The sequence below is a fragment of the Carassius auratus genome, chromosome 47, assembly GCF_003368295.1.
Source record: "Carassius auratus strain Wakin chromosome 47, ASM336829v1, whole genome shotgun sequence".
Taxonomy (NCBI): Eukaryota; Metazoa; Chordata; class Actinopteri; order Cypriniformes; family Cyprinidae; genus Carassius; species Carassius auratus.
Window position 1 is genome coordinate 4,151,841 of NC_039289.1, and position 12,507 is coordinate 4,164,347.

General features: G+C 38.1%; 1 protein-coding gene across 1 annotated transcript in view; it reads left to right on the forward strand.

Moving 5' to 3' along the window:
- Window positions 1-12,507, forward strand: part of LOC113064826 (glypican-1-like) — a 21,265-nt gene continuing 8,758 nt past the window's right edge. The window contains exon 1 of the mRNA XM_026235774.1: window positions 1-444. Coding sequence (XP_026091559.1) covers window positions 288-444 — 157 coding nt within the window. The 5' untranslated portion in view covers window positions 1-287. The remainder of the gene's footprint in view (window positions 445-12,507) is intronic.

A 12,507-nucleotide genomic window follows, 5' to 3' on the forward strand; every position in this document is an offset into this window, starting at 1 on the left:
TTCCTACAACAGTGTTTACTGTTCATACTATACTAGCTAGCATACTTAGAGAGATATTATTAATTATGCATTAGTGCGTAAAGACATGAGCACCAGAAACAGGTCGCCACCGGGCTGATCAATAACACACATCCTCTTTCATTAGGTTTACGTGTTCCCTAAACAAGTGGATTTTATCCTCTATCCTGCTGTTGTAGAGAGAGTCGGGTGTGTTTTATTTAAGTCTAGCGCATCAGCGTCAGTGGACTTCATCCTCCTCTCCATCTCAGTCTCTGGATCGGGACCCAATGGATCTGACAGCGGTCGCGCTGCTCGTGTCGCTCATCTCCGTGACTCTGTCTGCGGGTGAAGCGGGCGCTAAAAAGCGGAGCTGCGCGGACATGCGCCAGTTCTACACCGGCAAAGGCTTCACGTTAAAAGGCGTCCCGGGGACCGAGATATCAGGTAAGAATTAACGGTGACAGAGGTCATTGTTATCTATCTATCTATCTATCTATCTATCTATCTATCTATCTATCTATCTATCTATCTATCTATCTATCCCATTGTCATCTTCCTGTCTTTTTTTTTTTTTTTTTTTACCATCAACACTGTTTTGCTTTTTTGCACCTGACAAGTTCGAGGTGCGTGCTCATATTGTCAAGTTCAGGAAGCGCGTGCACAGATGGGGGGTCCCAAACCATAGCTCTACTCGCTGCACCGAAAAGAACAGTAGACAGAACTGTAACTGGTGAAACGGGGCTACACCTGGCCGAATGCTGTTCACGAGCGACTTGCGGTTCATTCATCAGTTCTATACACACACACACACACACACACACACACACACACACACACACCTGATGTCTGGATGCCAATGTGGTTTGAAAGAGCATGTCCTGGAGCTGGTCTCAAGCAGTATATGGTCCCTGTAGGTCATGTTATGCAGTTTTGTAATTTAGGAGTAAAAACCTCACTGTAATTGTAATATATTTGGATTGTCTGTAAGTTGTAGTATTAATAAGGAGTGGTGGTATTACTATAGATATAGGCTATGTATGACCAAAGTGCAGTTCATGAATTACATAATTTTATGAGCAAATCTCATTATTTTCTTTGTCATTTGCAAGTAACAAGCAGTGACTGAATCCATGCAGTCGGAAAGTGATTCGTAGCTCAAAAATTTGATTTTTAATATTCTCATTAAAGGCCCAAAAAAATTGTTGGCAGTTTGCAAATCTGTCCAATGCATGCTGGGCAGTATGAAATCTGCCATCAGCCTTTATGAGCCATATTTATTATAAGAGGTCGCACATTATAACCGGTAATATGTCACCAATCAGTGTGCATTAACATGCAATTATATCAATCCATGATGCGCTCCCAGTTTTTTTCTCCCAAGAATTCCTCTGGGATCCATAAATCTAATTGTTCTTGTGTGCCCAAGAAGCTAAAGGAGATAAATGATTGCACATGTGCCACACTCACACACATAAACAAATGTAAAGTAAAGCAGCAAGGAAACACAATTTGTACAACGTCGCCATTATTCAGTGCCATTTTTCTATTAGACAATGAAAATATATCTGTACAATATATATTCTGCCTTCCAGTTGTGTTCAACACCCCAAAAACCCCACTACACACAAACATCGCCACAGCAGCCCCCTTCACTAATAAGTGTTCCTTAAAAGGAATCCTCAGCACATTTGAGTGGTTGAGAGAAACAAAGAGTTCCTATTGGCCGAGAGGAAATTCTCAAGGTCAGAAGGGGGAGATGATGTGCCAGGCACCCACCGCCATCTCAACATCTTTTATTCATTGTTCAAACCTTAGGAATAAGTTGTTCGTTTAAAAGCCTAAAAGTGGTTAGAGGCAAGATTGTTCTTGTCTGCTTGAAGTTCAGGTTTATTTCTAGCTGATGTTTTAGGCTATAAGTGGTTAAATATACATGGTTTCAAATATTGAGTTGTGTTTAATAATATTGTTTACTTTAAAAAAAAAAAATTAGTTTTTATTTAATTTCAAATTAATTTACTATATTTTGGTGCTTGACAGTTATCTAAAAAATAAATAATTTAATAAATCTTATGGAATGTGCTGTATTCAAACACAATGCCTTTCAAAAACCTTTATTTTATTATTTATTTATTTTTTTTGTGAAACACAAAAGGAGATATTTATAGCATGATGTCTTTCCATACAATGAAAAGTGAATTGGATATAGTACTATGGCTCTTAAAGGGGTAGTTCACCCAAAAGTTAAAATTTCGTCGTCATTTACTCAAGTTATTCCAAACCTGTATGCGTTTCTTTCCTCTGTTGAACACAGAAAAAGATATTTTGAAGAATATTGGTAACCAAACAGTGGATGGTCTGCACTGAGTAGTATGGAAAAAAATACTATGGAAGTCATTGCGGGACCATTAACTGTTTGGTTACCAACATTTTTCAAAAATATTTTTTGTGTTCAACTGGCACGGAACAACTTGAGAAATAGCGCACAAGTCACCTGAACTACTTTTTTGATGATTTTTGTGCTTTTTAGAACTTGACAGCCCCAATCCCATTCACTTTCATTGTAAAGCCTGTGTTATATTTTCCGCATGAGCAATTCTGACGCGTACACAGACAGTATTTTTACTCAGAGTTATTGCACATCTGGCTGTCTTTATATTGTTTTATTGATGGATTGTAAAGGTTTGAGTAGCAAAGGGCTTCTTCAAACAGCATGTGCAGTGGTGCTTTTGAAGCCTACTGAACTGGACCGCTAGGAAGGCGTGACGTAAAAATCATCGGAGAGTTTGCGCGGAGGCTCTGAGCGGACGACCGTGTGCCTCCCCTTTTTTGTGAATGTGCGGACAAGTACACATGGTCGCAAAAAATGGGAGGCACAATGTCATCCACTCAACGCACACTCTCTACGATGACGATTTTTGCGTCACGCCTTCCTAGCGGTCCATACCAGACTTGGGAACGCGAAAGTATAACACAGGCTTAAGGTGAAAGTGCAGCATGAACATGCTTCAAAACATCTCCCTTTGTGCTCCACAGAAGAGAGGAAGTCACAGCATGAGGATGAGTAAATGATGATAGCATTTTCATTATGTGACTGATGTCACGTTACAAAAGTAAAATGGATTGCAAACAAAATTTTTAGACACATTTTCTAAGTTAATTTGTATTAATTTGCATTCTACTTAGATTACTTTAAGGCATTAAACAAAATTTGACTTTCTTTATATATTGCATGATTACGTTATTGTACAAAATTTTGACTACAGACAATAATATTGTTGTAACGTTAGCAAACCGTTGTTTGAATGTTGAATTTATGTTCTAGGTAGCTGTCATCTCCTCCTCAGATTATTACAATAATTGTTATTTTGAGGTCAGTTTGACGGGTGTGACCACAACATTGTGCATTTTGAGTTGAATGGTTTGAGGTTTCCGCCACGTTTTGTTTTAGCATGTTGGCGTGTTTTAGAAAGAGCTGATCTTAAAGCATTATCTAAAGGTCAGAGAGGAACCAGAGCTGAATGCTGCTGTCTAGAATTACCGATGCAACTAGTGTGTCTGCCATTTTTATGAACACATATTGTTCAGTGGGGGGGGGCTACATAACACTTCGAGCCCTGCGGTGACTCTAAACAATGGCAATCTCACATTTCGCTCAAGTAGGCCATGAAGATGGGAGGCGGGTATATGTGCGATCTCGCATGTTTGCGATCGTAACTTTGTCATTTTAAGAGATTTGTTTCCAGGTTTTGAAAGTGAGATCTAAGTGTCTGCGGTGTTGATGGATTTGGATGTTTGGATTCTTGTAACCTGTCGCCTGATTTCAGAGCTCAACTTTGGCTCATGTTTGCTGCTCTTCTATACAGCGAGGCACACACCCATGAACCCTGTGTGGTTGAAAGCGGCACACACCCATGTTCTCAGCCACATTGCCACACGCACATCCAACCCCCATGCCAACCATCTGGAGGCACACTGGCTGATTTGATTAAGCTTTTAGCATATATTACAACCGTTTGCACATGCAAATTCAATAATACAGTCATTCAGTGGAGAGTGACAATCAAATTCGCTCATTTGAAGTTGTTTAATTAATTATACGCATCTAATTTCTGTTTGCACGACTGACAGAAACTTTAATCCAGTAGTAATTCCTCAAAAATGATGGAAGTATTAGACACAAACTACCAGATGAATAATGAAGTATGAACTGATCTAATATATAATTAAAATATCATTGATAAATGTGTATATGTACAGTATATGTGTGTGTATGTATATGCATGTATATGCATATACATACACACACACACATATATATATAGAGAGAGAGAGAGAGAAAGAGAGAGAGATGCTTTATATGATCTGAATTCACAAGTTTTATTCAATTTTAAAAAAAAATAATTTTACTGTGTCAACCTGGCTATATTAGTTTAGATTAAATTATTAGGTATGAAGTTTTTGCATTTAATGTTTTTATATATTGAGATTTAATATATTTTACACAGTGGTAATGTAAACTAAAAATATAAATATGCTTCATATGATTTAAATGAACAAGTTTTATTCAATTAAAAAAAGAAAATTGTAATATGACTGAATCAACATGGCTATAAAATTAATTAAATTAAATAGAAATGTAATTATAATTACTATGAAAAGTATATTATACATTAAAATATGATTTATTATAATTAACAATATTATTAAAAATCATATTTATAATATTTAATTATTATTGTTATTTAATAATTAATATGATTATAGTTTTTATTATAAATTATTGTTATATTTAAAACATTTATAAATTAAGATTGCAGGGAAAATGTTCTGTCATGAAAACCAAAAATGCGCTTCATCTGACAACATTTAAATTAGTTAAAAAAAGAAACAAATAAAGTTTTTTTTTTAAGTTTTAATTCAAAAATAATATTTACTGGTTAAATTAGGTGACATCAACAAAAGTCTTTTTAAAGGTTAAATCATGCAGAAATAGCTCCATGTTATAACTGCACATTCCTCCATAGCAGATTTAGACATTTGAGGTTGTGCTAATGCATACAGTACCAAGACATTTGTGCCAAATGCTCATGTTCTTGCTGATGAATTGTCGACTCGTGATTATCTGAGCATAATTACACCTTCTCCCACACAGTTTCTCTCCCTCTGGCCCACTGATTGTTCTTTTGGAGTGTGGGAGTGTTTCTCCTCCACGGCTCAGCGGGGATCTGCAGTGCACTGTGGTGCTTGTTAAGAGCCGGGATCATGCAGGTCTGATCAGGGCTGAAACATGCCACCGCACTCTCAATCTTCCACCCTTATGCCCTGCCGCTGATCACGAATAAAAGCACAGCTGTGCTCAGAGGTACACCCAACAACACCTGGAACGACTGAATGGTCTGCTTTTGTTCGGGTGCACTGGAATGGTTGTAAAAGTTGGGTTGTACACGTCAAAGTTTTTTAATGTGTTCTAAAAAATGTGGAGGGTAGATATTTCTTTGAAATAACAATACGTTTTTGACAACAGCTGAATGAATGAACTTCATTAAACATTTCTGTGTAATTGCAGCTAGAGTGCATTGTTTAAGCTATTCTGTTAGCACCTCCAGCTAATTAAATACATGAAATGGCTCCATTTGTGATTAGCCTTCCGCAGCCACCGACAAGTGTTCATCACCTCGTGCTGAATGCCCGCTAGCAGCAGTCTTGTGAATAATTCACAGTAGCTCTGGGCATCCCTCCAACCACTTTACTCTGTCAATATTAACTGCATGTTGCATGTTCCAAGTTGCTATCAGGTTATCTCGCTGCCAACACGCTGGTGAAAGGAAAGAGAAGTGAGGGATGAAGACGGAGATGTGATTATTATCTCTGGCAGCATAAAGATTTGAACATGGTTCGAATTTTGAAAGAATAGTTCACTCAAAAATTAATACTTAAATTTACTTTTTGGGTGAACTATTCTTTTAACGAATTTGGATATTGATGAGGAGAGTAAATGATGGGCTTAACTGCTTTGTGTGTTTTTGAGTGTTCCCCAGTAAATGAGACCCACTGTCTTTTATCCTGTGTCCTGACAACAGGTCATGTCACATTAGGGATTAGGGAAGGTTTGAACGCTGGACATCATTCCTCAATTGATTGTATTAGTCAGGTAATCTCACTAATGTATTGACATTGAGTAAATTATCAGTTCTTTACCATTTACTCATTAAGTGTCTCCTTGTTATTGGATCTAAGGGAGAAGAAGGCCTGTCAGAGTCTATTAAAGGTGAAAGTGTGACATGCTATACATGTAAAAATGGCAAGAGTTGTGCTAAAGTTTAGTTTGATTCACGACAATCAGGCAGCTACTACTCAAAGCCTCCCATTAGCTACATTAACTGTTAGCCAAACGTGTTCCCTTTGCTATTAATGTGTTTTCAGTGTATTCAACACCTGAAATGAAGGTCTTTTTTGGTACAAAATAATGCTAACAATTGTATGATGGTGCAACACAATGCTAACAATGGTACAAAACGATGCTATCAATTTTATGGTGGTACAAAACAATGCTAACAACGCTAAATGCAAACATCAAACTGCAACCATATAGTCAAGCGTTGTTAGCATAGCAAATCTGTCACTTGGGAGAAGCTAGTCAAATTAAGCAGATGCTAACATTGGCATATCTTCTAAAATCATTGAAAACTATGCAACACAAAAGAAAAGCAACCCAGACAGGTCAAAAATCACTCTGATATCTGAAAAGGTCAAATCTGAGGATGCAAATTCTGCACTTGATTAGCATGGAGTGGAACCGCCAATGCTAAATGCTACAAGCCCAAATGAATGATGTCTCGCAATTTGAAAATAAAACATGTATGTGCTCTGTTAAAGACATGCTTGACATCTTGGGGATTAGGATTTCTTTAAAACTCAAATCCTCGTAATCCAGGGGCCCATAATCCAGATTTTAGCAGCAGCTGGCATGGCAATTTGAGCACATCTCAATGACCTTGTTAGACAGCAAGGAATTTAAATGAAAGGAAAGCACGCAGAGGACTGCTTTACCTGGGATCAGCATTCATTTTCATTGATCCGATGACAGTTGGATAGCACTTGAGCTTTTACCATTTTTTCTCTCTGTTTTTATTTGTGGTTAAAGTATGCTTTTGTGGAATCTTGCCCTTTAAATATTTACCTTTTGCTCTCATAATTTGAATAGGTTTTATTAAATAAACACTAATTTATAATCAGATTAATGTAATAATAAAAATAAGCAAAAAAAAAAAAATAATAATAATCCTGACTGCCCAAACACACTCTAATCTGTTCTCGGTGTGTTTTGTTCATTTGTCTTGACCCTGTCAGCCAATGCGACAGCCCATTAGGCTGATGAGATTTATTTAAAGTGACATTTTTCATTGTTTGAGTGAATGCAATTATGAATAACTTATTATTTTGCATAATGACTTGCCAATTCAGTCACAGCACGTTTTCCTCACTCACAGGAAGAACCTCATGCACCGAATGACAGCTACTACGTTCTATAAAATTCAGTGAGGGATTATAAAATTAATGCATCACATTGAGAATTACGGGAAATTATTTTTTGCTGCTTTTATAGTGTACTAAGTAAGCATATTATCTCTTTCTCTCTCTCCAATCCTTGCAAAAAGCTTTGTGATTTATCATTTTTCTATGATTATCGGGCTTATCTCTAGTAGCATTTGTACATACCAGTGGTGATTACTTTAAAGCTACACAGAAAGTACAGTACAAATATTCAGTATTTATATTGCTAATATTTTAAGTGATATTTTACATCCGATTAGGTTTGCTTTGTACACACACATGCACGTGCTCACTTCCACACGTGTGTGTCTAGGAAGCAAGGCTGAGTCTGAGCTGTGGTGTATTTTTTAGATTTATGAAAACCTAGAAATGTCCAATTCAGAGAGCTGGGTTGTACACTTCACCATCTTTCACCATTAGTGAAGCAAGACACACGCTTAAGAGCATATCCATAATGCATGCTACGTGTCGGCTCTCATCTCAACAAACGCTTGAAAAGATAGGAATCTTTCCTGCCTTAATATACTGCCTGAAGCAAAGGACGATTATTAGATATTTACAAGTCTGTTAAGTTAATATGAAATGCATCCCAAATGTAAGAATCAAGTATACGATTAATGGTACACCGTATTTCAGATTGGAGCGTCATTCAATAAGAAACAAATGTAAGATGCAACGAGATTTTATTGATCAGGTTTTGATTTGAGCATGAAATGTTTTCCTAAAAATGATGTATTTTTCCGGCATATCTTCCAGCCCTTTGTCTAGAAGACCTGTTTCACTTTATTCTACATATTACCACACAACTTGAATATTGTTTTAAATGTTGGTGTTGCCGTTATCGTTAAATTCGGATATCTAAGCTATGCTATACCTACATTATACAGTATAACACTAAGCTGTACGTTTTCTTTTATTAGTTTCCCAAAGTGTGCCTGTATATTATGTTCTAAATATAAAGTCAACAGGGTTGTATTTTCCGTTTGAACCCTCTCATACACTCAGTGTTATAGGATCACAGCAGCTCATTAGACCAACCCGTAATGGCCTTTATATTTCACACTCCCTTCAGCTTCCTCAATTCCTCTGGGTCATAAAACTGTAAACACGCATATGAGAGCAGACCATGTGCAAACTAAATCACAGACAGGCCTGGGCTATTTTCGCCGCCGATTATGGCCAAACCCCAGACGTACCTCAGCTTGATGATCCTACCCATTTACCAAAGAAATTAAGGGCTGGCATCCCAGGACAACCTAGGAAATCAATTAAAAGATACTTTCCAGTGTTTTATAAGCCATACCGGAGCTTGCTCTGAGGTCGAATCTTTTAGCACATAAAACAAGTAAGTGGCTGTCAATGGCCTTTATTGCGTCTTCGTGCAAGGCCAGGTTCAAGGGGTCACAAGCTCTCGGTGTAAGACGGCACGGCGCCTGGGACGCTCGGGACTCTTTGAGCAGTCCCACGACTCAGCAGGGTAGCGGATAAGAGAGACCAGAAGCAGATGGTTAAGAGAGTGCGAGAAACCCGACAGGAGGGGTGTAATGAGTGCTAATGGGCATAGGAAAAGGTTGAAAGAAAGGTCACCTGGAAATGGGGTAGAAGACCAGACTAGGAGTGGAGATTAAAAGAGTCAGCCAGAGGTGACAAAGCCCCAGATTATTTTTATACCGTCAGTAGTATAAGGACTTAATCCTTTATCAGTTTTCATTCCCTAACAGGGTACCTCCATGTATACAGGAACAGATTATGAAGTCCAGATGTCCTGGGCATGGATGCCATACACCGGAAGCAAGAGGCACATTAAGATACTACGTAACTTAAGCTGTCCCAAAATTAACGTACTTTAGGTGTAGACAAGTATAAAGCAGTGGCAGACCAATTTGTTTGGCTTCATTCAGATAATTGCTAAACAAATCTTGATTTGTTTGTTCCGGCTTTATTTTCGGTACTTCTGCTGAATTAATTTGTGTTGATACTACATCAGTCGATTTAGTTGGATTTAACTAAAACTGGGCAGAGAATTTCTAGTTTCCAGCATGCTTTGCAGGAAAATTGATGAGGAGAGTAAATGATGGGCTTAACTGCTTTGTGTGTTTTTGACTGTTCCCCAGTTTTTCGAGAGCTTCTGTAATTTTGGGTCACCATTTTCGCAAAAACCAAAAAATATGATGCTTTTGCTTTAGGTTAAGGGTATGTAGAAGGAGAGTATGTTAGTTGTTAGTTTAACCAATGTGCAATTGCTGTGTAGCATATGCAGTTGGTTGTTATTGCTAGTTAGAAACTACTGTAGCTAGCCTGTTCCTCAAACAAACCTAGTATTTGTCTTCAGAATACATTTGCGTCCTTTTCTGAAGCGTGAAAGCATGTTTCTTTTAAATGACCAAGTTTGTTTCAAGCTAGCTTGCTCATTTTGCAGATATTAATAAGAACTGTACTATTTGATGCACGGTTTCTACAGCTCCTCAGGGCCCCCTGCTGGTCTGGAACCCTGGGAAAATCCGCCCATGTTTAAATTCGAATTTGTGTTGCTGACACAAATCCAAAGGTGTTTGGCACACTTCTTTGACAAATACATTTCCTCTAGGTTACACGCTTCCTCCCCCATCTCTCTTTGTCTTCCTAACCTAATTTTTCCTGTCCGCATTTTCCCAGCGTCCTCTTAGGACACTGGTCTACAGGGGATTACAGAGATATTGCATTGTGTTCATTAAAGGCAGCTTATCCTCTCAGTTGAGACCAATGTTTAGGCAAAGCGCCATGTAACCCATGACCCCAATATTTAAAAAAGAAGGTCAGATTCAGAGATTAGTGGAGAATAGCGGCAAGCATAGCAGTTTCTGTACCACAGTTGTCATCATGATTTCAAAAATTGTGTAATTTGGCATGCAAAAGTAATAACAAATTAGTCATTCATATATTAGCACCTTAAATAAACCTCTGTGTTTTTCCATAAATTCTTTCACAGCTTGTTCTTGAGCGTTGTGGTATGAGGTACTTGTTTGGTGTTTCTAAGTCTTCCAGAAGGGCTTGGTTGGGAAGCAAGCTTACCAAAGACTTTCCGTTCCTCAGAGACAGGCACAGAGGACATGAATGTATTTTTTGGCATACCGGGCTCACCTGTAGATCCTCGTGCACCTGCTGCTGGTAAACCGGTGCCTGAGGCAGCCTTTGCTCTCATCTCAAAGGAGTGCACTCAAATCCTCTCCCAGGAAAAGAAGATGAGAAAATAAAAGAACTATTCACATTGGTATGTCAGGGGCTCTAAAGATGAACGTGAAGAACATCCCCCAAAAGAACTTCCTCTTTGGTTGTTCCCTTTAAAACGAGGCCTCGCGGTTTTCTTCTGAAGTCAGTCCAAGTCAGTTTTCAAAAGTCAGTCCAGAAGGCATGAAGGTGTTCTAGTCCGTTGTGTCAACATCAGTGCTTTTTGTAATGAATTAGCACCAATTTTCCTTTTAGAATGTGGTCTACACAACAATATTAGAAAATCTGTCAACATACTGCAATTCATAACATGAGACTTTTGAAAATCCATCATAAATATTGTTTTCTTTTACCATGTGCCCTGTGTAAATGATAAAAATGATTTTTATGTAACACAAATGAGCTAAGCTAGCTATATGTGGTTTGGCAGAAACCTTTAAGATGAACTAATTTTCTACATTTTATCAAGAAAATGTAAGTGGTGTTTACCCAATCAAAAACTGTTGTAGTGATGCTAGGATGCTGTAGGCAGTTGCCAAGGCATTGCTATGAGGTTGCTAGGGTGTTCCAGATGGCAGATTGAATTTTATATGGCCCAAAACTAGTGTTCCCATGGACCTGGGCTACTTTTATACTGTTGCCACAGGAAAAAGCAATGTTAATAGCTACTTGAATAACAACACATCTGGTTTAATAGCACAGACAGAACTGCTTGTAAATAGTCACTGTACATTTTCCCAGTACATTGTCAAAAGACCATGATTATTTGTAATGATCTGCTCAAAAATATATAATCTGATGTATTTTGCAGCATGTAAGTCAATATCAACGAGGCATGCAAGGAAGAAGAATGGAAAAATAGCTCTCAGCACTATACCGCTTGGAGCATTTCTTTGATTAAATAGTCACAGGTCCTGAAGGGATCCCACCAGTTTGGTTGAAAGCTACCGACTAACAATTTAACTTGAAGGGATTTGCTTCATCTGACGACACTCAAGGTTTCTCCACCATCTAGGCCTGTTTGTCATTCTGCCTGACTATTTGTCTAGCTGTCCATCTCAAACAATTAGGCTGTCTGAAGAAACCCTTGATTTTTCTTGAGGAAAGATGGAGGCAGGCAGCTGACAGGTGATTCTCTGTCAGGCTTTGATTCAGGGTCTTGTTCCGTTGGCAGCCTGTCTATTTCCATCCAACACGCGGACAGCACAATTAGGCTCAAACAATGTTTATTTAAAAAAAGAAGAGAGCGAGAGAGAGAGAGAGAGAGAGAGAGAGAATTCCTCTGCATTTATTTTTAGCTTATTCAAAATATTGCCTTGGCTAGCATCCTACATTCATAAATATATGCATCATCTCTTGATCTGCCTAGAATTATGGGAGGTTCAGTTTGCACATACACACCCAAGATCCATTTCTGTTAGCCTCTCTCCCTTTCTGCATTCAAGATAGTAAGCGTAATGCTTATATGCACTATATATGTATGCACTATATACTTTAACAATGTTGCATTTTAAAAATGAATTATTCCAAAGATTGGCACTAGAAGCACTATAAGGACCCTGTTGCCCCCTGAAGTACTGGAGCTAACGCCACAGAAAAAGCATTCGAACAGAGTATACGTACAGTACGTATGTGTGTAGATATTGTTTGCAGTAATCAAAGATGTAAAAAATGACAGAAGCCATTGTGCTAAAAATATGCAGTTGATATTGAGCTCATTCAGGAAATTCTGAAAGCCTGTTTTCA